This window comes from Vipera berus (assembly GCF_964194415.1).
Source record: "Vipera berus genome assembly, chromosome: 4".
Classification (NCBI taxonomy): Eukaryota; Metazoa; Chordata; class Lepidosauria; order Squamata; family Viperidae; genus Vipera; species Vipera berus.
Genome location: NC_138206.1, coordinates 110,243,544 through 110,267,583, shown reverse-complemented (window position 1 = coordinate 110,267,583; position 24,040 = coordinate 110,243,544). Strand labels below are relative to the sequence as shown.

Here is a 24,040-nt window from a genome sequence, read left to right as displayed (position 1 = left end):
TCCAGATAGACTTTTATTTCATTATTAGCCAGGGTTCCGTTGAAATTAACTTAACGTTTCTGTTTATAAAGGAGAATATTTGTAGCTCAGGGCTGAAATGAGTGGGGCGGGGGGGAGGAGGGTTTCCTTTGGTACTCTCTGAGCTTGGTCGTTTTCTTGCAGAGGTTTCATGACCCCAAACTAGGTAGCGTCATCAGTGCCTCGTTTGGGAAATGAAACATCTGCAAGAAAACGAGTGAGCTCAGAAAGCACCAAGGACCCCCTCGCTTTTGTATTTGTCCTGAGGCACGTTGCCTTGGGGTGAGCTGGCCACGGCAAGTTGCCCTGGCGAGTTGTCCCATTCTGTGCAAATGAGCTGAGCTGGGGATAAGGAGTTTACTAAACTGAAGAGGGCGGGCCCCACACCAGAACGCAGCCAAGGGGTTAAAATCCAAGTTTAGCCGTGTGGTCCTCAAGTAGAATTGGAGTCGGTGGATGGCTTCCTTCACAGATAGCTCTCCCTCAGCAGAGTGGGTGATCGAATAAACAGTACCTGGAAGGTGAAGCTGTGGCCAAAAATGTGGGCTGAACGCCCTAAACCCTCTTTTGGGGAGACCGCCTCACAATGAATGGGGGACCCCTAAATGACTGCTCTTCCCTCACACGCATGTGACCTTCAGGCCCTCGCCTTTAAATTACAAGCAAAGTCACTATCTGCTAGATCAGCGGCCCCCAACCTTTTTTGGGCACCAGGGACCACTTGTGTGGAGAGAGGTTTTAATGTGGATCGGGTGGGGTGTGGGTTTTTTTTGTGCTACCTGCATCCTACGGATGGGGCTTCTCTCGTTTGCGCAGACTGGTTTCTGGCATGCCACGGACAGCTGCCGGTCCACAGACCGGGGGTTGGGGACCCCTGTGCTAGATCAGAGGTCCCCAACCTTTTGGGCATCAGGGACCGGTTCTGTGGAGAAAGGTTTTTCCTCGGACTGGAGAGTGCATGGTTTTGTGTGCTGCCTGCGTCCCACAGATGGGGCTTTGCTTGTTTGTGTGGACAAACCGGGGGTTTGGGGACCCCTGTGCTAGATGAAAAATTTTACAGTGATTTATGCACACGCTCACAGATTCTCACACACTTGCATTTCCAAGCATTGTGCAGAGCCTGCTTTGAATCAAAACAATCATGTTTTAGGATCCAATCTGGGTCGGTCACCAGGACCGGAGATTTAGTCTTCTGAACTTTTGGACTCGTGCTGAAGCCCATCCTCAGGGACCCTCTGCTAGTGAGAAGCTCCTTGAAGACGGGCTCTAGCGCTGATCCAAAAGCTCGGAAGACTAAATGTCCGATCCCGGTGTCCAACCCAGACTGGATCCTCAAACTTTATCCTGGGAGACGTTGCCTTCATTCGCAATAATATTTTGTTGGGGGTTGGGTGGAGGTTGTGGCGTTGTTCTGTTTGCAATGTGCAAGAGAGAGAGAAAACGCACAACAGTCGGTCACTTTCTGCAGGATGATGAGGTCATCTAATTGTAAGCATTATTTACACAATTCCACTGAATAAATAAATATACATTTGTCAGGGTTTTTCTGAGGATGGGGCAGCAGATTTATTTCCACTTTTAAAATGGAGAACAAGGTCTGGGGCGTTTTTTTCTTAGCCCCAGCTGCTCACCAATTCTTGGAAGGAACTGTTTCGGTGCCAGAAAAAGAAAAGAAAAAACAGCGCGTGGAAAAGCAACATCTGGCAAGGGGAATTGCCGCTTTAATTAGGAAAACTGGCTGAGCAAGCGAGAGCCCCCAGCTTTGCCATGACAAAGACAAAGAAAGAAACGCTGGGCTGCTGGACTAAACACTGTTATTGCTCAGGTTTCCTGTTGTGCTGCAAGGTTACAGCCTGAGCTGGAGGAAAATACTAAAAAAAAAAAAAAAAGCAGAGAGGCAAGCCACTTCCAAAGCCATCATCGCATTTCAAACAAACCAGATTTCTCAACTGTTCTCAAAAACAAAGAGTTCAGAAGAAATGAAATCTGCAGTTTGCCTAAAAGTTCTTATTCCCTTAGAAGTCGGTAGGATGGAAAGAGGATCCCGTGGGAGGAATGGATCAGCTAAGCCCAGCACCTGGATCTTCAGAATGGCTTAATGTTTGCCCTTGGCCGTGAGCGGCTATGATAGCCACTTTCGCAGAGGGAAAAAAAAGTAAATTGGAAGAGGCTGCTGGTGCAGAAACGCCCGGGAAATGGCTAAAAATAAGGGAGGAAAAGGGCCCACTTTAGCCATGCTCTCTCATCAATTCCCTTGAGCTGTTTATCACCATTCAAGGACGCAGCAAGCTAGTTTTCTGAAGCAATCGTTCCAGGAAGATCTGGATCTGTTTGGTCAGTTTCTTCTGCCTCCTGTCCCAAAGGGAACTGGGCTTTCTTGGTTGTTGTTTCCCCCCCCCCTTTGAAAGCGTTTCATTTCTCATCCAAGAAGCTTCTTCAGTTCAGTTCAGTGAAATTAACTGAAGAAGATTCTTGGGTGAGAATAGCAATAGCGATTAGACTTATATACCGCTTCACAGTGCTTTTAATAGCCCTCTCCAAGCAGTTTTACAGAGTCAACATCTTGCCCCCAACAATCTGGGTTCTCATTTTACCGACCTCGGAAGGATGGAAGGCTGAGTCAACCTTGAGCCGTTCAGGATCGAACTGCTGGCAGTGGGCAGAGTTAGCCTGCAATACTGCATTCCAACCACTGGGAAGGAAGGAAGGATAGCAATAGCACTTACACTTATATATGGCTTCACAGTGCTTTACAGCCCTCTCCAAGCAGTTTTACAGAGTCAGCATCTTGCCCCCAACAATCTGGGTCCTCATTTTACCGACCTCGGAAGGATGGAAGGCTGAGTCAACCTTGAGCCGTTCAGGATCGAACTGCTGGCAGTGGGCAGAGTTAGCCTGCAATACTGCATTCCAACCACTGGGAAGGAAGGAAGGAAGGAAGGAAGGAAGGAAGGAAGGAAGGAAGGAAGGAAGGAAGGAAGGAAGGAAGGAAGAATAGCAATAGCACTTACACTTATATACGGCTTCACAGTGCTTTACAGCCCTCTCCAAGCAGTTTTACAGAGTCAGCATCTTGCCCCCAACAATCTGGGTCCTCATTTTACCGACCTCGGAAGGATGGAAGGCTGAGTCAACCTTGAGCCATTGAGGATCGAACTGCTGGCAGTGGGCAGAGTTAGCCTGCAATACTGTATTCCAACCACTGGGAAGGAAGGAAGGAAGGAAGGAAGGAAGGAAGGAAGGAAGGAAGGAAGGAAGGAAGGAAGGAAGGAAGGAAGGAAGGAGGGAAGGAAGAATAGCAATAGCACTTACACTTATATACGGCTTCACAGTGCTTTACAGCCCTCTCCAAGCAGTTTTACAGAGTCAGCATCTTGCCCCCAACAATCTGGGTCCTCATTTTACCGACCTCGGAAGGATGGAAGGCTGAGTCAACCTTGAGACCTGTCAGGATTGAACTCCTGGCAGTGAGCAGTGAGTTAGTCTGCAATACTGCATTCTAACCACGGCGCCACCAGGGCTAAAGTGAAACGTTTTCAAAGAAAAAAACCCCAAGAAAGTCCAATTGCCTTTTGGAAAAGCACCTTTGGGACAACCGCGATGTGGATGATCATCAAATCTGCAGATGACACTAAGCTGGCAGGAATAGCCAACACCCCAGAAGACAAGCTCAGGATCTGAAAAGATCTTGACAGACTTGAACAATGGGCCCTATCCAACAACGTGAAATTTAATGTAGAGAAAAGCAAGGTTTTACACCTGGGCAGGAAAAAACCAAAGGCGCAAGTACAGATTAGGCGAAACCTGGCTCAAAAACAGTAACTGTGAGAGGGACCTTGGAGTCCTAGCGGATCATCACTTAAACATGAGCCAGCAGTGTGTGGCAGCAGCCAAAAAAGCTAATACGATCCTTGGTTGAATAAACACTGGGATAGAATCAAAATGACATGAGGTATAAGCGCTGCTTTAAAAATCCTTAATAAGACGACACCTGGAATAACGCATCCAGTTTAGGTCACCACATTATATATAAAAAAAACATTGAGACTTTGGAAAAAGCGCAGAGAACAACAACTATGATGATTAAGGGCCTGGAGACTAAAACTTGTGAAAAACGGCTGCAGGAATTGGGTATGGCCAGTCTAGAGCAAACAAGGACCAGGGGTGACATGATAGCAGTATTCCAGTATTTGAGGGGATGCCACAAAGAAGAGGAGGGCCAACTTATTTCCCAAAGCACCAGAAGGCAAGACAAGAAACAACGGATGGAAACTAATCAAGGAGAGAAGCGACTTGGAATTAAGGAGAAACCTCCTAACAGTGAGGACAATTAACCAGTGGAACAGCTTGCCTCCAGAAGTTGTAGGTCAGGAGTCTTCAAACTTGGCCCTTTTATGACTTGTGGACTTCAACTCCCAGAATTCCTCAGCCAGCATGCCTGGCTGAGGAATTCTGGGAGTTGAAGTCCACAAGTCATAAAAGGGCCAAGTTTGAAGAGCCCTGTTGTAGGTGCTTCATCACTAGAGGTTTTTAAGAAGAGACTGGACAGACACTTGTCTGAGGTGGTATGGGATCTCCTGCTTGAGCAGGAGGTTGGACTAGAAGACCTCCAAGGTCCCTTTTAGCTCTATTCTGATTGATTGAGAATCTGCATAGACACTTCTACCTTCTGAAAGCCACGTAGCATCTGACTGCACTGTTTCCTATCTCTGCCCAAACCTGGGCAGATATTTCAGCCTGACAAGGGAGGAGATTCTGCATTTTAGGGATAAACCCACTTTTTGGTACTAAGGGTTTGTGACCTCTTGGGGTCTTAAGAGTTAAATATCCTAAATGTGCCGGGTTTGGGCTGACAAAGCCCTGAAGGGATCTTTGTCCTCAGAAATGTCTCCCATTGAAATCAATAAGAGAGATTCCCACAATGTCACAAGAGTCTTTGCATACACAGAGTCAACTCCTCTGGGTTTTGTGAAAGCCAGAGGGTGTGTCAACCAGGCAGGGATTAAACTCCCACTGTATCTCCTCACACAGAGCCACGTTTGAAGGTGTTCAAAAGTTGCCGCTGCAATCTGACAAAAGGCCCCTTCCTCCCCCCCCCCAAGAAATGATTCGGCCCTTACTGGCTTCTCATTCATTTCACAGACCGGTCTGAAATGCAGAGAATAATGTTTTAATCCCCACCATTTGAGACTGATTAGCGGGAGGACAATTGGGCTTTACATGATCTCTCTTTTCTCCTCCCCTTTCTTTCTTTTTCGGACTTTCAACTTCTGAATGTGGGCCTGCTGATTCATAACCTTGAACAACTGGACTGATCCAGTTTTGCTCCTAATTTTCTTTTGCTTAGGGTGGATCCGTGCTTCAAATTATTTTTTTCCCCTTAAAATAGCACCAGTAGACCGTAAACGCTCCTTTCCCCCCTTTTAAGACTGAAGCAGCTTTGAAGGAATCAGGGGAAGGAAAGAAAAAAAAGAGAGAGACCCTGTTTTATTTATAAAAAGCAGAATTCTATTCAAGTCTGGATGAAGCTACACAATTTCAAGCGAAACCAGCATTCTTTAGAAAATGTTCCCTTGCTTTCTCTAATTTTTTTCAGGGCTGAGATTTAAACCCGTAGAATCTTGGCAGTGACTCTTTTAAACTAAACACACCTGTCGGGGTGCACAGGATAAATGACAATTTTGTAATCCCAGAGCTGCTTTTTCAAGTGGCAACTGGGCTTCCTTGTTTTTCTTTGAGGACATTTTTTTTTTTTTGCTTCTTATCCAAGAAGTTTCTCGGTGACCTTGAGGAGACAGACAAACCTCCAAATGGCCTCAAGGACCCTCTAAAAGAATGCAAACGACCAGCTAGCTATCTGCAAAGGGATATAAATCCTTCCATTCCCCGCCATCCAGTCAGAGCTGAAGCAGCTTCTTGGATGGGAAGCGAAATGTCTTCAAAGAAAAAGCAACTTTGGGATGACTGAGAATTATCTCCACAGAGAATTTTGTGCCTTCATTTTCAGAAGGACTCAAATGTATCTCTGTCGAGAAGCCTGCCAAGAGTTGGGCCGAGAGGTATGGTTTTCCTTATTATCTGAAACGTACACCTGGCTACGTAAAACACGCCGCAATGATCCCATCCCGGCTTCAGGCCATCGGCATGTCTGCAAACAGTCCTGGCCTTCCTGAGCCAAGGATCTCAGGTGGCCTCCCAGATGGGCATCCAGCCAGCATCTCCTCTCAAGAAAGCCACTTGACCCTCACCCTAACCCACCTCCCCCCCCCAGCCCAACTCACCTGCTCTGTTCGGCTGAGTTCTGCCTCAGGAGGGGCGACCGGACGCTTTGAGACCGCCCATCCTGGAAAGTGATCCTCTTCTTGGAAGCGGAGGGCGGGTGGCTAAAGGTATGGGCCCGTCTCCTGAACTGGGGAGAGTCGGGGTCCTCTTCAGGAAAAGGCTGCCCGGCCAAGGCAACGGGAGATGCTGGCGGCGTGGAGGGTGGCGAGTCCCCAGAGGAGCAGTCCTACAAGCCACAGACACAAATGAGGCACTCTCCTGATGACCCGCACCTTCTAGTAGGCACCTCCCATGCCAGAGAGAGAGAGAGAGAGAGAGAGAGAGAGAGAGAGAGAGAGGGGTGGTTTTCCCCACACAAAGACAGACGCGCCTTGTGGCTGAAGAACCAAACGGGCAAACCCCACTTTGCTGGCGGAAGGGCGAAGGCCGTCGGTCCACCTTCAATGCAGCCCGGGGAGTCCAAACGTGACTAGAGGACCATCTGGAGAGGGAGGAAGAAGAGGAGGAAGCCAGGCAGAGAGCCCACCTCCTCACCAAAGCTGACTCCTTGGCCCGCTTCCTGGATCTGGGGCCGACAGGATTTCCCTGCAATGTCCAAGCTGCATCTGTGACTAGCCACCCTTTGGATAACCCGACAGGATAATTGAAAACCACACAAACAGCCCTTTATATCCTGGGGAAGGGAAGGGGCAGAAACAATCTCTATTGTAGGAGGAAGAGAGAGAGAGAGCATTTAAACAGGAAATGAGCGGAAAAAGTGCCACTCGCACCCTGCTTAGCTCGAGAAGACCATCCCTTCCGGAAACAACACTCAGATGCTCCCCGTGCTGGTAGACAGGAGAAAACTTTTCTGCTCATATATAAAAAAGCCCGGGGTATTTATTATTTACTTTCCTCTCAGTTGTTCTCTTTAACGTTGGGAAAAAAAAAACAAAAAACCATACAGGTAGTCAGGGCTTTTTTTTTTTTTTTGTCATAAAACACCCAAAACGGAGTTCCGGCACCTTTTTTGGATGGAACCTTGTAGGGTAGGCAAGGTGGGTTGTATGACGTGAGTTCTGGCACCTTTTTTTTTTAACAAAAAAAGCACTGTAGGTAGTCCTCGACTTACGATAACTGAACCCAAAATTTCCACTGCTAAGTGAGACAGCTGTTCAGTGAGTTTTGCCCCATTTTACGACCTTCCTTGCCACGTTTGTTAAGTGAACCGCCGCAGTTATTAAGACAGTAAACATGGCTGTTAAGTGAATCTGGCTCTCCCCCATTGACTTGGCTTGTCAGAAGGTCACAAGAGGGGATTGGGTGACCCCGGGACACTGCCGCCGTCATAAATACGAGTCAGTTGCTAAGCATCCGAATTTTGACCGCCTGACCCTGGGGATGTTGCAAGGGTCGTAACTGTGAAGAATGATCACGAGGCACTTTGTTCATTGCCGATGTAAGTTCAAAAGGTCACTAAGTGAGTAATTGTAAATGGGGAACTACCTGTCATAAAAACAAGGAAAACAGCGCCTTTGATTCTTCTGCAACGGCTTCTACCCTAGGCGGTTCCACCCATTTAGAATAAAAGGATAGAATAGAATAAAAACTTTATTGTCACTTTAAATGTGCACTAACCAGCATGCATTAAAATGAAATTTCGTTGCATTCACCTCTCCAAAAAAATACCATTGTGCATATACCCACATACACACACAGAGAAATATGACACAGAGAAACATCACAGTCTAGTTTGAATGTATACATATACATGGCGGGGGGGGGGGGAAGAATCCTGCGAATTTACAAGATGGATGCAGTAAGGAACAAAGCTTTTTCAGAACCTAGTAGTTCTGCTATAAATACTTCAAAACCTCCTCCTGGAGGGGAGGAACAGAAACAGACCGTGAAGTGGGTGTGTGGGGTCTCTAACAATGCTTTGAGCTCTTAGCACGTAGCACTTATAAACAGTGTCCTGAATCACGGGAAGTGAGCTTCCTATAAATTGCTCAGCTGTCCTTACCACTCTCTGTGTGGACGTCCGACCCATCTACTGTGATAATTAAGTTCGCAGATGACACCACTGTAATGGATCTTATTACAGGTGGAGATGAAACAGCGTACAGGGGGGAGGTACAAAAACTATCCATATGGTGTTGCAACAACAACTTGCACCTGAACATCGGCAAGACGAAAGCGACAGTGCTAGACTTCCGGAGGAAAAAGGAGGAACCTGCCCCACTTTACATTGGGGAGGGCTGTGTGGAGAGAGTTTCCTCCTTTAAATTTCTGGGAGTCTACCTCTGTGAAGATCTTACCTGGAAAGTCAATACAACCCAGGTGGCCAGAAAGGCCCAACAGAGACTTCACTTTCTCAGGGTCTTGCAGAAGAACAGGGTAGAACAACAGCTAATGACCCTCTTTTACTGGTTTACTATAGAGAGCAACCTCTCGTACTGTATTGTGGTTTGGTATGCTGGCCTGACAGCCACAGATAGGAAAGCATTACAGAGGGTGGTGAGTACAGCACAAGAAATTGTGGGCTGTCCCCTGACACCACTGGATGACATTGCCGGGGCTTGCTGCTTTGGAAGAGTGAGGAAAATTCTCAGGGACGACTCACATCCTGGTCGGTATCTCTTTACTCTCCTACCATTGGGTAGGAGATACAGGAGTACAGCCAGCCGCACCAACAGGCTGAAGAACAGCTTCTATCTATGGGCTGTTAGGATCTTGAACAGGAAATACTTTTATAATTTTATGTACGATTGACTTGCGAGGCCGGTGTGTTGTGCAATTAGCTCACATGGTGTAACAAGATGGTGGGTTTGTTGTCACTGTGAATTGTGGTGGTGGTGGTGAGGGCACGAAGGGAGGCTCAGCCAATCTCAGTGTATACATGGTTGTACTTTGACAATAAAGGTTCAGTAAAGAAACAAACAAAAAATGCTCTCAATTGTGCCTCTGTAAAAAGTGGCCAGGACAGGAGGAGAAAGATGTGCTCTCCTCATCCGATGAAGGGAATGGAAACGCTGGTTTGTACGCTTCACTAAAGTTAACGTATGAAGTGAGCAAGCCAGATTATTAGTTATCTGCACCCCCAGGTGCTTAACACTATTGACTATTTGGTACTTACTCTGTCAGAAGTGAGGTGGTTGCACCTTTCAAAGCTCTCCGTGCTCCCCAAGCGACCACGCATGCGACTGGCCCCCTGCAAGACATAAGAGACCACGTGGTGGCATCCCTTTCCTGCCTCGGTGGCTCCTGTGCTGACAGGAAGGCCCTCGTGAGCCAGTTTGGTCTAGTGGTTAAGGCAGTAGCCTAGAAATCGGGAGACTGTGAGTTCAAGTCCTGCCTTAGCTATGAAAAGCAGCAGGGTGACCTTGGGCCAGTCGCCCTCTCTCAGCCCGGCCCACCTCACAGGGCCGTTGTTGTGGGGGGGAATAGGAAGAGGAAGGCGTGTTTGGATATGTTTGCCACCTTGAGTTATTTGTAAAGCTAGTAAAGGCGAGATGCAAATAAATAAAGAAATACATTCCTCAAAACAACCCCAAATGGGGCAGTGATGTCAAGTGGCAGTCCTGGAACCCCTTGTAAATGCTGACTTTTCATAAGCCTGGAGAGTCTCTATTTAAAGATATATTTAAAAGCAAATAGTCACACCACCTGATGTAGAATCTTGGGGGGAAAGTACCTTTTCAAAGAACTGTATGCAGTGCCCAATCGTGCCCTTTCAGTGTCAAAACACTGCCACAATGAATAACGGCGTAACAGAGTTGGAAGGGACCTTGGAGGTCTTCTAGTCCAGCCCTCTGCACAAGCAGGAGACCCGATAGCATTCTGGAGAAATGGCTGTCCAGGCACTTCTTAAAAACCTCCAGTGCTGGAACACACACAACTTCTGGAGGCAAGCTGTTCCACAGATTCAATTGTTCTCACTGTCAGGAAGTTTCTCCTTAGTTCCAGGTTGCTTCTCTCCTTGATTAGTCTCCATCCACTGTTTTCTTGTCTCGCCTTCCGGTGCTTTGGAGAATAGGCTGACCCCCCCCCCCCCGCCACGCTCTTCTTTGTGGCAGCCCCTATTGGAAGACTGCTATCACGTCTCCCCCAGTCCTTCTTTTCACTAGACCAGGCACACCCAATTCCTGCAACCGTTCTTTCAAGCTAAATTCTGAATTAGCAAAATTAAAGCTAAATTCCCAAGGAGTGATTTCAAAGGGAAGTCAGCAGTTTGAAAATAGGAGCTTCAGAGAGAACAGAGCAATTCACAATTTCTGGGAATTGCTGTGAGAAAGGTACAGCAAAACATTCCGATACCTCGTGTCTGCTTCCTCGCCACCCACAAAGAAACTAACGTGACAGAGAAAATGGCTTAAAATGACTTTATCAGCCACCTACTCCCTCTGCGCAATTTATCTCACCCTGGAGAAGATGTTTTCGAGAGAGCTGGTTAAGGATTTCTTGGCTTTGTTCTTCAGGATATCCAGGGTGAATCTTCCACTACTGGTGGTGTTTTCTGGGATTGTGTTATTAGACGTGTTCTGCATGGTGAAGATAAACCACCCTATCAATACAGGCAACTGAGGAGGTCCAAAATATGCAACTGCCAAACTGATTCCAAATAGAATAATAATAAAACACCGGAAGTTGTCAGGGACAGGGGCTGGGCTGGGTTTCAGAAAAAAAGATAAAAGGCTGTTTTGTCTAGCTGTTCTCCCCCCTCCCCCCATTTCAAATTTAAAAAGCCCAATTTTTTTGGCAGAGTCATCCATTTAGATGCAATATCAGGTAGTCAGGAATGCAAAACTGGTTTTAATTTATTTAGCTACAGGAGGTTCTCGACTTCAAGACCAAAATTTAGATTGGAATTTTCGTGGCAAGTCTTTGCAATCAAATCACTCCCTAATTTCTGACCATTTTTTTTACAACAGTCGTTAAGTGTGAATAATTTCTTCCAAATGGGTGGGGAGAGGCAGGGTTTGGCCCGAAACTGGCAAAGGAAATTACAAATGGCAATCACGGGACTATACCATTGGTCATAATTGAGCCCAAAATTACTGTTGTTAAGTGAAACATTGGTAAACTGAGTTTGGCCCCATTTTACAATCTTTCTTGCCACATTGGTTAAGTAAATCACTGCAGTTGTTAAGTTAGTAACACCGTTTTGTTAAGTGAATCTGGCTTCCCCATTGACTTTGCTTGTCAGAAGGTCGCAAAAGGAGATCACATGACCCCGGGATGCTGATGCAACGGTCATAAATATGAGCCAGTTGCCAAGCACCTGAATTTTGATCACATGAGCACGGGGATGCTGCAAAGGTCGTAAGTATGAATAATGGCCATAAGTCACTTGGAAAGGTCACTAAACAAACTGTTGTAAGTCGAGGACCACCTGTATTCAGCCCTAGTGTAACTTTGGTTGCTAAGCTAATGTTCGTAAGTTGAACTCGATTTAAACCAAATTTGGCTGGGAAAGACGAAGGCTTTCTAGGCTCAAGGAAACCTAGTCCTCGCTCCCTTAAGGATCCCAGCAGCAAAATTAGCCCAGAAGGACAGTGCTAGTCTTTGCCCACCAAAATTCCATCTGGATCCTTCCTGCACCATCTGTTTTCAGATAGGTCTCCTAAGAAGCAGGAGGAAACTGTTAGAAGGATAAGGATAGGGATAAGGATAGGAGTGGAACAGGATAGGAATGGGATAGGATAGGATAGGATAGGATAGGATAGGATAGGATAGGATAGGATAGGATAGGATAGGATAGGATAGGATAGGATAGGATAGGATAGGATAGGATAGGATAGACCAGACAATATGGAATGGAGTGGAATGGAGTGGAGTGGAGTGGAGTGGAGTGGAGTGAAGTGGAGTGGAGTGGAATGGAATGGAATGGAATGGAATAGAATAGAATAGAATAGAATAGAATAGAATAGAATAGAATAGAATAGAATAGAACAGAACAGAACAGAACAGAACAGAACAGAACAGAACAGAATAGAATAGACAATATGAAGTGGATTGGATTGGAGTGGAGTTGAATGGAATGGAATGGAATAGAACAGAACAGAACAGAACAGAATGGAATAGACAATATGGAATGGAATAGAATTAGAATTAGAATTAGAATTAGAAATAGAATAGAATAGAATAGAATAGAATAGAATAGAATAGAATAGAATAGAATAGAATAGAATAGAATAGAATAGAATAGAATAGACAATATGGAGTGGAGTGGAGTGGAGTAGAACAGAACAGAACAGAACAGAACAGAACAGAACAGAATGGAATAGACAATATGGAATGGAATAGAATTAGAATTAGAATTAGAAATAGAATAGAATAGAATAGAATAGAATAGAATAGAATAGAATAGAATAGAATAGAATAGAATAGAATAGAATAGAATAGAATAGACAATATGGAGTGGATTGGAGTTGAATGGAATGGAATAGAATAGAACAGAACAGAACAGAATGGAATAGACAATATGGAATGGAATGGAATAGAATTAGAATTAGAATTAGAATTAGAATTAGAATTAGAATTAGAATAGAATAGAATAGAATAGAATAGAATGGAATAGACAATATGGAGTGGAGTGGAATGGATTAGAATTAGAATTAGAATTAGAATTAGAATAGAATAGAATAGAATAGAATAGAATAGAATAGAATAGAATAGAATAGAATAGAATAGAATAGAATAGAATAATAACTTTATTGCCACTTTAAATGTACACTAATCAGCATACATTAAAATGAGATTTCGTTGCATACATGGAGTGTACGTCCTGTGAACGGAATGGCTGAAGGAGTCCCTGGGCCGCTTTTGAAGCTTCTAAGAAGCCAGACAAGGAGGAAGCTCACCATCGGGGCCTCGTCAACGTGAATGTGGGTCTTTTGCTTCGCCTCACACAAGTGACGTAGATGGAAAATCAGCAGCTCGTTTTCTTCTTGGTCACTAACCGGCTTCATTTTCTGCCACAGGAGGAAAGAAGCAAAGATTTTTGATGACCACCCAGCTCCGAGTTGCAGCCAGACGCATGGGTGTTTCAAAAGAAATTTGCTACCTGACACGCGCTTCTGATTCTTGGAGGCTTCGGAGCTCACAGAGAGGCAGAGATCAACCCTTGGGCCATACCTGGAGGGGGGGTTATTACCTGAACACGCTCAAAGATTTCAGCCTGTTCGTTGTCGCTGAGAGAAGACAGGTGCCTCTGAATCACCAGCTTGGCTCTCGGTGGATAAAGTCCTTCAAAGGGAAAGAAGAGAGGCCGTTGGGCGTCAGAGAGCTTTACTCATTGGAAAGCCCTCCCAGCCACTTCTCTGAAGCCAGAAAGAGAGGATTCAGCTAAAGTGTGGCTGCTGAAATCCACACAACCTCTGCTGAAGCCCCAATGCCCACCCATGCCCTCGCCACCCAGATGCCTGGCATCCCTTTGAGCCAGGAGGGACCCTCATCTCCCCACTTGGGCCATTCAAGCTCTCTTTTGCTTCTCCTTTCCTCACACAGGGGGGGCTTGTTGTGAGCTTCCCCCCCTCCCGCCCAGCCCTCTCCCCCCACTTTCTTGTTAGGTTGGTTTGGCTACCACCAACGAAAGCAATTTGCAAAGTCTGAGGATCGTGAAGGAGGTGGGCCTTGCCCTAAGCAGCGTGGCACCTTCGCTCCCCAAGAAGGGATTGGGGAGAAGGCGGGTGGGGACAACTTCTTGTTGTTAGCTGCGAAGTCGTGTCCGACCCATTGCGACCCTATGGACAATGTTCCTCCAGGGCTTCCTGTCCTCTACCATCTTCTGGAGTCCATTTAAGCTCACGCCTACTGCTTCAGGGACTCCATCCAGCCACCTCATTCTCTGTCGTCCCCTTCTTCTATTGCCCTCAATCTTTCCCAGCATTAGGCTCTTCTCCAGTGAGTCCTTCCTTCTCATTAGGTGGCCAAAGTATTTGAGTTTTAGCTTCAGGATCTGGCCTTCTAAAGAGCAGTCAGGGTTGATCTCCTCTAGGACTGACCGGTTTGATCGCCTTGCAGTCCAAGGGACTCGCAGGAGTCTTCTCCAGCACCATAGTTCAAAGGCTTCAATTCTTTGGCGCTCAGCCTTTCTTATGCTCCAACTTTCACAGCCATACATTGCAACTGGGAAGACCATTGCCTTGACTATACGCACTTTTGTTGACAGGGTGATGTCTCTGCTTTTTAGTGTGCTGTCTAGATTTGCCATGGCTTTCCTCCCCAGGAGCAAGCGTCTTTTAATTTCTTGGCTACAGTCCCCGTCTGCAGTGATCTTGGAGCCCAGGAAAATAAAATCTGTCACTACCTCCAGAGATACCACACAGAGGTATCTCTGCAGTCTTGATCATCAACCCTGCAAGCGAAGGGCCTTTGCTGGGCAGAAGACCACCCAGAAGGCCCCAGCCCACAGACATTCCATTTTTAAAAAATCTTTAAATCACCATTTTTATAAGTCCAAACAAGAGGTCTCGGTCAAGAGACTAGGAAAGAAATGGGTTTTTGTTAATCAAACTATTTCCATCTAAGAGTATAACTGGACGCCCAGAAGCCAAAAGCTAAACTTGCTTGTTTAGAGGCTCCACTTTGGCTAAGGTGCACTCTTGAGTTTGGCTTATACAAAAATATCTTAACTATTTGGGGCCTGCTGCAAAAAACTGGGAGAGAAGACATAGGGATCTCCAGAGTGTTTCTATGCTCAGAGCAGCCCCCCACCCCCCAGAAGCAGATATTCTCATTTCAGTCCTTGGTTCAGAATGTGAAGTACTTTGCGACATTTGCACGCAGGTGAACACAGCTGTCATCGCTCCCCTTCTTTGACAGGGCAGCCTTTGTCCGAGTAGATTTTATGTCAAATTACACAGGACTCTAAAATATCTTTTGGCACCAGCAACTGAAACGGGTCTTCAGAAGCATGAGAAAACTTTCTTAACGTACTTTGGTATTCTCTTGCTGAAAAGCTGCAATTTTTTAGCTTTTTTTTAAAAAAGGAAAACAACGAGGCCCCAGCTTCATATCTTTTCAAGTCAAAGAAAACCTGGATTTTTTTCCCCCTTTTTTGGAATTCAAGAGAGCTTGCCATTCGTCAGTCCCTCCTGCAAACACGGCTTACTAAACAACAAAACACAATCCGTTTTGGTCTCGGACCCACTACAGCCAGGGGTCTTCAAACTTGGCCCTTTTATGACTTGTGGACTTCAACTCCCAGAATTCCTCAGCCAGCATGCCTGCCTGAGGAATTCTGGGAGTTGGAAGTCCACAAGTCATAAAAGGGCCAGGTTTGAAGAAGACCCCTGCACTACAGCTCTCTCTCTCTCTCTCTCTCTCTCTCTCTCTCTCTCTCTGTCTCTCTCTCTCTCTCCCTCCCTCCCTCCCTCCCTCTCTCTCTCTCTCTCTCTCTCTCTCTCTCTCTGCTGGATTTTAACACAACCTCGGTGGCTTTATGGCTTTGCCCACCAGAGGGGGCTGATCACCAAACACATGCTTTCTGAAATAAAACACTGATAATCATAAGAAATAGAAATAGGTAAACATTTCTGCTCCATCAGCAGCAGCAAAATGTTTTAAGACAATCAGTTTTTATCCTTGACACCTGCTACCCATCCAGGGAAAATACTGCCCATATGACTAAAAGGCATTTCTCAAGTTGAATTAAGTTAGTCACACACTTTTAGCAAAAGGAGAAGGATGAAAAAAAATCTACTCAACCCTAACCTATAAGCAATCAGAAGGAAATGTTTTTACTCGCTTTCTAAGATAAACCAGTCAGCACGCAAGGAAACTTCTGAGGACTGCAAGAGATAACCATTCTGTGCGCACTTCACTCAGACCCAGAAGAATCTTTAAGGATAATTAAGCATGAGAATAAACACGAAATCACTGGCATTAAATGGATGGTATAGATGTATTTGGAAGACTTTCGTGGTTTTTCTGGTCTACAAAGCAAGCATGTCAGAACTGGAAAAGGAGAGCAAATCTTTGAGGACCTCTTAGCTAGAAAAAACAAAACAAAACCATGGCCCAGTCCTTCACCAAAATGTCAAATGAGTAGAGCAGGGGTCTTCAAACTTGGCCCTTTTATGACTTGTGGACTTCAACTCCCAGAATTCCTCAGCTATATGTAGGTCTTGGCATATTCGGGAAAAGACCCGAATACGCCAAGACCTACATACCTGTACCCGTGAAAATCTACAAAAACAAATATATAGATATAGAGATGATAGATAGATATAGATAGATAGATAGATAGATAGATAGATAGATAGATAGATAGATAGATAGATAGATGATAGATAGATAGATAGATAGATAGATAGATAGATAGATAGATAGATAGATAGATAGATAGATATATTGATATAGATAGCCACACTGTTATTAAATTAACACAGTGTTATTAGATTAACATAGTTAGAAGTGTCGGATGATGCTGGCTGATCTTGCAAGAAGAGCTTTTAGGGAAAGACTATCACATCATGTGGCGCACAACCCCTTGATTGCTCTAGCAGTGTGAGGCTGTTCTTCCAGATCCTGAAGCCAAACATAACCAGAACATAATCCCTTCCTTTTGCTAAGAGAACAAAAAAACCTCTCTTTTTCCTGCATTTATGGTAGTACATGCAAAGGCATCCCACCCGCGACTGCGCTTGGGCTCTCGTCATTCAATGAGCGGCAACTGATGGGAGAGGAAGACTTGGGGCAAACGGGCTGGGCCGGAAGGTGACACGGGGCAGAAGGCGCTGCAAGCCTGTGCAGCCCACTTGACCTCAAACCTTCCATCAGCTGCTGCTCATTTGTACGATGAGCGCACAAGCCCAGCTCTCCCTAGAAGCTCTTCTCGCAAGATCAGACCTTATCCCATCATTCTGGGCTTCATCCGACACTTCTAGCCTTCTGTGTTCATGAATTAAATAACAAGCATGGCAGAATTGGAAGGGGCCTTGTAGGTCATCTAGTCCAAAGCCCTTCCCTGCCCATGCAGGGGACCCTACACCATTTCTGACAGGTGGCAGTCCAGTCTCTTCTTGAAAGCTTCCAGTGATGAAGCTCCCGCAACATCTGAAGGCAAATTGTTCCATCGGTTGATTGTTCTCACTGTCAGGAAATTTCTCCTTGTTTCTAGGTTGAATCTCTCCTAGATGAGCTTCCATCTGTTATTCCTTCTCTGGCGTTGGAAAACAGGGTGATCCCCTCCTCTCCGTGACAGCCCCTCAAATATTGGAAGACTGCTATCCTGTCTCCCCTGCTCCTTCTCTTCACTAGACTAGCCATGCCCAGTTCCTGTAGTCATTCCTCATGTTTTAGCCTCCAGTCCTCTAATCATCTTTGTTGCTCTTCTCTTTCTCTGCACTTTTTCTAGAGTCTCAACATCTTTTTTTTTTTATAGTGCAGAGACCAAAATTGGTTGCAGTATTCTAGGTGTGGTCTTACTACGGCTTTCTAAAGTGGTATTAGTACCTCAAGGGACACGGTGGCTCAGTGGGTTAGGACATTGAGCTTGTCGATCAGGTCGGCAGTTTGACGGGTCGAATCCTGAGTGCCGCATAACAGAGTGAGCACCTGTTACTCGTCCCAGCTTCTGCCATCCTAGCAGTTCAAAAGCACGTAAAAATGCAAGTAGAAAAATAGGGACCACTACGGTGGGAAGGTAACAGCGTTCCGTGCACCTTTGGCGTCTAGTCATGCCGGCCACATGACCACGGAGACGTCCTCGGACAAGTGCTAGCTCTTCAGCTTTGAAACGGAGATGAGCACCAGCCCCTAGAGTTGGAAACGACTAGCACGCATGTGCGGGGGAACCTTTACCTTTACCTTTATTAGTACCTCACGTGATCGTGATTGAATCCCTCCTTCAGAGTTGAAAAGTCACAAATCAGGGAGTCAGGGCCTAACTTTCTTTGAAAGGCCTCTCTATTCTTTCAACGTGATGGTGAAAGGACTGGGCTATTGGTTTTTTTTTTCCTAACTAAAAGGTCCCCAAAGAGTTGCTCTCCTTTCCCGGTTCTGACATGCTTGCTTTGTGGATCAGGACCGTGGAAGTCTTCCGTGGAGAGGAAGGCTTGGGAGAAGAGTGTACTGGACAACCCTAGCAGCGCCTTCTGCCCTGTGTGTCTCTTCCAGACTAAAACCTGGCTACCTTCAATCCTTTCGCACAGCTTGTGCAGGGCGTGCATCGGACAGGCCTCGCACAGTTTGACCTGGGTCTTGGCATTCTGCAGGGCTGCTGCCGTGCTAAAGGCTTGCTTCAGAGTCAGCATTATCTCATCCACCTAGAAAAAGAAGGTAAAGATTAAACATGGGTGTTTTTAAGACCCTGGAAGAGCGTGGTGTTTCCCCCCCTCCCCAGGTCGAGCCAGGCTCCCAAACCAGCCCCATGGAAAGGACACAATAGACTAGGCAACTTTTTCTGCTGCTGGGCCCGTGAAGTGGGCCGCGTTCGCCGTGAATTTCAATGGAGCTTCCCATTGAAAACCAGATCACATCCAGATCACATGCACAATCTAGCCTGCAAAAAAAGACCCTCTACCAGAGCACGGAGCTCCTTGATTGTCAGAAGCTCCATTTCTTAGTTGTTGTGTTTTTTTTAATCAGTCAAACTCTTGGAGGCCTTTCTGGTGGTCCTGCAGATGGGAAGCAAAGGGCGTGTAAGATTCCCATCGCCTCCTGTTCGAGAGGGACCTAACTTCACATGCTCGGTGGAAACAAGGGTCAGAGGTTGCAAAGTCACTGGCATACAGATTCGAATCTATTTCAGGCCTGAACGGTCGATGAACAGATGGAGCTATTGAAGAAAACCCGCCCAGAGTCTAGAAGGCACGTCAACAAGACAGGAAGCGACAGGAAAAAAGCAACTTGGCTCTGAACCCTTTGACTTCTCTGAAAAGACTTGGCATTCCTCCTTCTGTTTCTCAGGGCAAACATTTGCAGAGAACAACAGGGGGAGAGCGTCTTCTTTATCTGCCCCTGACAGAAGCTTGCGACAACATTCAGAATCTGCGTAATAATATCTGCTTCTAGAACCACTCTCTGCAAGGGTTGTTAACCCATCTCTGCCTCGGACCCAAAGGACAGAGAATTATCTCAGTCAGCGCTCCATCAAAACACTGGGAGTTATTCTTCCAAAGTTGCTTTTCCAAAAGACAATTGGACTTTCTTAGGTTCCACCCTCTCCCCCCCACCACCACCCCCATCGAAAATATTTGGCTTCTCATCCAAGAAGCTTCTTCACTTCAGAACTGGAATTTCTTGGATGAGGAACAGAACGTTTTCAAAACCAAAAAAGGCCAGCTTCCTTTTGGAAATGGACCTTTGGGACAACCATGACCTGAGTGATTGAGAATCTCCATAGATGATATTGAGCCCAAGATGTAGTAGAATAGAATTTCTTATGGGTCAAGTGTGATTGGACACACGAGGAATTTGTCTCCGGCGCACAAGCTCTCAGTGTACATGCAAACAACAGAGTGATAGGACATAGATCACAGATTATAGTTACAATCATTAATCGTACGATACAACCACAGCTCTGAATAATTGTCTGAAGCTGACTCCTGGCCAGCTGAAACTGAAACACAGGAGGTCCTCGGCTTATGACCCCAACGGAGGCCAAAAATTTCTGTTATCAAGCGAAGCAGTTGCTAAGTGAGTTTTGCCCCATTTTACGACCTTTCCTGCTGCAGTTGTTAAGTGACTCACTGCAGCTGTTAAGTTAGTAACCAGGTTGTTAAGTGAATCTGGCTTACCCTTTTTGTTTTGTCAGAAGACTGCAAAAGGGGGATCGCGTAACACACACCCCGCCCGCCCCCAGGATGCTGCAACAGTCGTAAGTATGAACCAGTTGCCCAGCTTCTGAATTTTGATCACGTGAGCATGGGGATGCTGCAAAGGCTGTAACTAAGACCTAAGATGGCGGCGCCTGGAATGGCCGCGGCTGCATTGGCTCTTGAAGGCGAATAGTTTTTAAGGGCTAGTATAGGCCACATGATCAGGAAGATTTTAATGTGTTTGAGCAACATGGTGGAACTAAGGTAAGATACGACGTACGACCAACAATCTTTGCTGGCCTGGCGAGTTTCTAGTTGTTTTGGAACTGTTGGTGAGACCGTTAAAAGTCGTTGGCACTGTTTGAATTTGTTCTACCAGCAGCAAGATCTGACTGCTGGCCTAGTGATGGATTGTATTGCAAATCAGGGTTATTTCCAGAGGAGGAGAGGACCTGGAGCTTATGGAGTGAAGGAACTGGATGAGGCTGTCGGCAGGCCCAGAGGAAGAGAGAGAGGCTTTTGGAGGAGTTGGTGGCAGCGGCGGCAGTGTGCTCCAGGGGTGAAAAGAAGCAAGGCCTCTTTAAGGAAAAGGTGGAAGAGTCAGGATCAGAAAAAGGAAAGAAGGCGAGGTTGTCAGAATACAAGCTAACTTGAGGGCTAATCCACATGGAGCCCCATGTCCATCTGTCCTGTTTGCCATCGTTCACTCCCTAGAGACTAAAATGGACAATGTGAAATTTGAGCGGGCCACGAACAAGGAGTATATATTGGAGGTGGTGACCCTTATGCAACGAAATTTCATTTTGATATATGCCGATTGGTGTACATTCAAAGTGACAATAAAGTTATCATCATCATCATCATCATCATCAACTGTGAAAAATGGTCATTAGGTCGCTATTTTTCAGTGCCGTTGTAACTTTGAACAGTTCACTAAAGGAACTGTTGTAAGTTGAGGACTCCTTTTACAAACTTCCACTGGGCAGTGGCTCAGTTCTGAAGGCTCTCCTGGATCCATCGCTCCAGAGATAACCCCAGCGTTCTCCGAGCAAGCAAGGCCGTCACCCCAGTGCACTAAAACATAATCCAACTGAAATGTAAAGCTCTCGCCAGCTGATGTCCTGACTGCAAATATGGAGGAACGTATTTAGTGTCTCATGCTCATCCTTCAGCTTCCCCAGGACGTCCAGAGTGAGAGAATCACCCTTTCTAGCAATGACTTCTTCTTTCAGTTGAGACATCCATACTTCCTGCAGTGGTTAACGCCACAGCTGGAGAGGTTACAAAATGCCTCAAGAGTCACCTTCAACATCTACAGCAACAGGACTTGGAAAACGGGAACGGAGACTAGAAATGAGAAGAGTCTCAAGGTCATGGCTGATCACCAGCCAAATCCAAGGCTGGAGGGATTTTTAAGTGGCATTATGAGGGATGTAGCTTCAAGGGCCAGGGGGTTGGGAGTGGGAGGCACCGTTCTACGGTGGTTCTCCTCCTACCTCCAGGGCCGCTCGCAGTCGGTGTTGACAGGAGGGCAGAGATCCGCCCCGAGGTCTCTCATTTGTGGAGTTCCTCAGGGGTCGGTCCTCTCGCCTCTCCTGTTCAACATCTATATGAAGCCGCTGGGCGAGATCATTCGTGGTTTCGGGGTGGGGTATCACCAGTACGCTGATGATACCCAACTTTTTCTTTCCACCCCGAACCAACCCAGCGATGCCCTCTCCGTGATGTCCCGGTGCCTGGAGGCGGTTCAGGTCTGGATGGGGAGAAACAGGCTTCGTCTCAATCCCGCCAAGACTGAGTGGCTGTGCATATCGGCATCTCGGGTTAACCAACTTATTCCACCTCTAACGATGGGGGGTGAGGTGTTACCCCCCGTTGATAGGGCTCGCAACCTGGGCGTCCTCCTGGACTCACGGCTCAATTTTGAAGACCACATAGGAGCCGTGACCAGGGGGGCTTTTGCACAGGTTCGCCTGGTGCGCCAGTTGCGTCCCTATCTGGACCGAGACGCCCTACGCACAGTTACTCATGCGCTTGTTACCTCCCGTCTGGACTACTGTAACGCTCTCTACATGGGGCTGCCCTTGAAGACCACTCAGAGGCTTCAACTGGTGCAGAATGCGGCCGCGCGAGTTGTAATGGGGGTCTCCCGATACTCCCATGTAACACCTCTACTCCGCGAGCTGCATTGGCTTCCGGTTGCCCTCCGGGTGAAATTCAAGGTGCTGGTTATTACCTATAAAGCCCTACATGGCCTGGGTCCGGGCTATTTGAGGGAACACCTGCTGCCGGCATCAAACGCCCTTCGCCCAGTGCGCTCCCACAGGGAGGGTCTGCTCAGGGTGCCGCCGGTGAGAGATTGCCGGCGGGTGACACCCAGGGATAGGGCCTTCTCAGTGGGAGCGCCTGCCCTCTGGAACCAGCTGCCGGTGGAGCTGAGGACTGCCCCCGACCTCCGATCATTCCGCCGGGGCCTGAAGACCTGGCTCTTCGAGCTCTCGGGCCCAGGCTGAGGAGAAATTTTAATTGGGGTTTTAAGTATACAGGGTCAATTTAATATTTTTTAATTTGGTTTTTTAACTTTTGTATGGTGGATTTTTTAATTTCCTGTAAACCGCCCTGAGTCCTCAGGGAATAGGGCGGTATATAAATGTAACTAAATAAATAAATAAATAAATAAATAAATTCTTCTGCTTGGTTCTGCACTGAAGTTTGATTTGGAGTATTTTAAGGGGAAGATCAGTAGAAACAGTTCAACAGATGGCATGAAGAAGGTCAAAAAATAAAGTCAGTGAGAAAAGATTGGGAAGTCCTGGGGTGGTCGGCCTTCTCCAGGCCCTTGATGGAAGGAAGGCACACAGATGCCCCCAAAAGAGACAGGATTACAGGAGGGTAAATTTCAGCTGAATTAGGAGAAACATTTTAGTGCAGGGGTCCTCAACCTTGGCAACTTTAATACTTGTGGACTTCAACTCCCAGAATTACTCAGCCAGCGTGCCTGGCTGAGGAATTCTGGGAGTTGAAGTCCACCTGCCATAAAAGGGCCCAGTTTGAAGACCCCTGCCTTAATGGAAATGGCTTTGAAGTTGGGGTTGAATTAACTAAGACAGGGATCGATGCGGAGTCTTAGATATTGGTAGCTGGCCTTTCTTTGTATCAGAAGCGCCTTCAAATTCTAGACACACGTTAAACACTGAGCATGTAAAATAAGTATAAAATAGGTCATAGAAATACAGCACATGTAAATAGGATTATAACTAAATGACATTTCCAGTAAGCAAAGCTGGCTGAGGAATTCTGGAAGTTGAAGTCCACAAGTCTTAAAGTTGCCAAGGTTGAGGACCTCTGTTTTAGTGGATCTAATCAACCATCCTATTCTCTCATTAAAACTCTTCGGGCAGAAACTTGACAAGCACTGTGGGAGGTTGGTTTGGTATGTACAAACCTTTGACTGGTTCTGTTTCTTTCTCTGATATGAACCGGTTCCAACTGAAGAAGCAATCAAGTCTACCAAAGCATCGTATGGATCCAGAAACAGAAACAGCCCTATCTCTCTTTTTTTTTCCTCAGTGCTGTTATCAAACAGACAATGCAAATTGCATTTTAAAGATTCTTACCAGAGATTCACTTGCACATTGGAAGACATAGCAAGCATACTGGCTTATTCCAGGTTCAGTAGATTCTCGACATATAAATCCAAAATGATCGATGTGCTTTATGCCCTAGAGGGAAAGAAATGGAGAAATGAAACCTATCACCAACATTTATTTCAAGCAAATTAAAGAAGCAGTGATTAAAGGCATTCCTCTGTCCAGTTGTGCCTGACTCCTCTCGGGCACGGTGTACATCTCCGTTTACTAGCCGAGGGAGCCAGCATTGTCCAAAGACTTTTCTGTGGTCATGTGGCCGGCATAACTATACAGCGAGGTGCACAGACTGCTGTTACCTTCCCACTCAAGTGGTACCTATTTATCTACTTGCATTTGTATGCTTTC

At 46.3% G+C, this 24,040-nt stretch overlaps 1 protein-coding gene across 2 annotated transcripts in view; it reads right to left on the bottom strand.

Annotated features, from left to right (window-relative positions):
• TBC1D4 (TBC1 domain family member 4) overlaps positions 1-24,040 on the bottom strand; it is a 98,094-nt gene that overhangs the window by 28,759 nt on the left and 45,295 nt on the right. For both annotated transcript variants that reach the window (XM_081327217.1, XM_081327218.1), the window contains exons 4-10: positions 23,663-23,767; positions 18,419-18,551; positions 13,436-13,527; positions 13,143-13,253; positions 10,701-10,820; positions 9,416-9,490; positions 6,300-6,526 (exon numbers count right to left, since the gene is read on the bottom strand). In XM_081327217.1, coding sequence (XP_081183343.1) covers positions 6,300-6,526; positions 9,416-9,490; positions 10,701-10,820; positions 13,143-13,253; positions 13,436-13,527; positions 18,419-18,551; positions 23,663-23,767 — 863 coding nt within the window. The remainder of the gene's footprint in view (positions 1-6,299; positions 6,527-9,415; positions 9,491-10,700; positions 10,821-13,142; positions 13,254-13,435; positions 13,528-18,418; positions 18,552-23,662; positions 23,768-24,040) is intronic.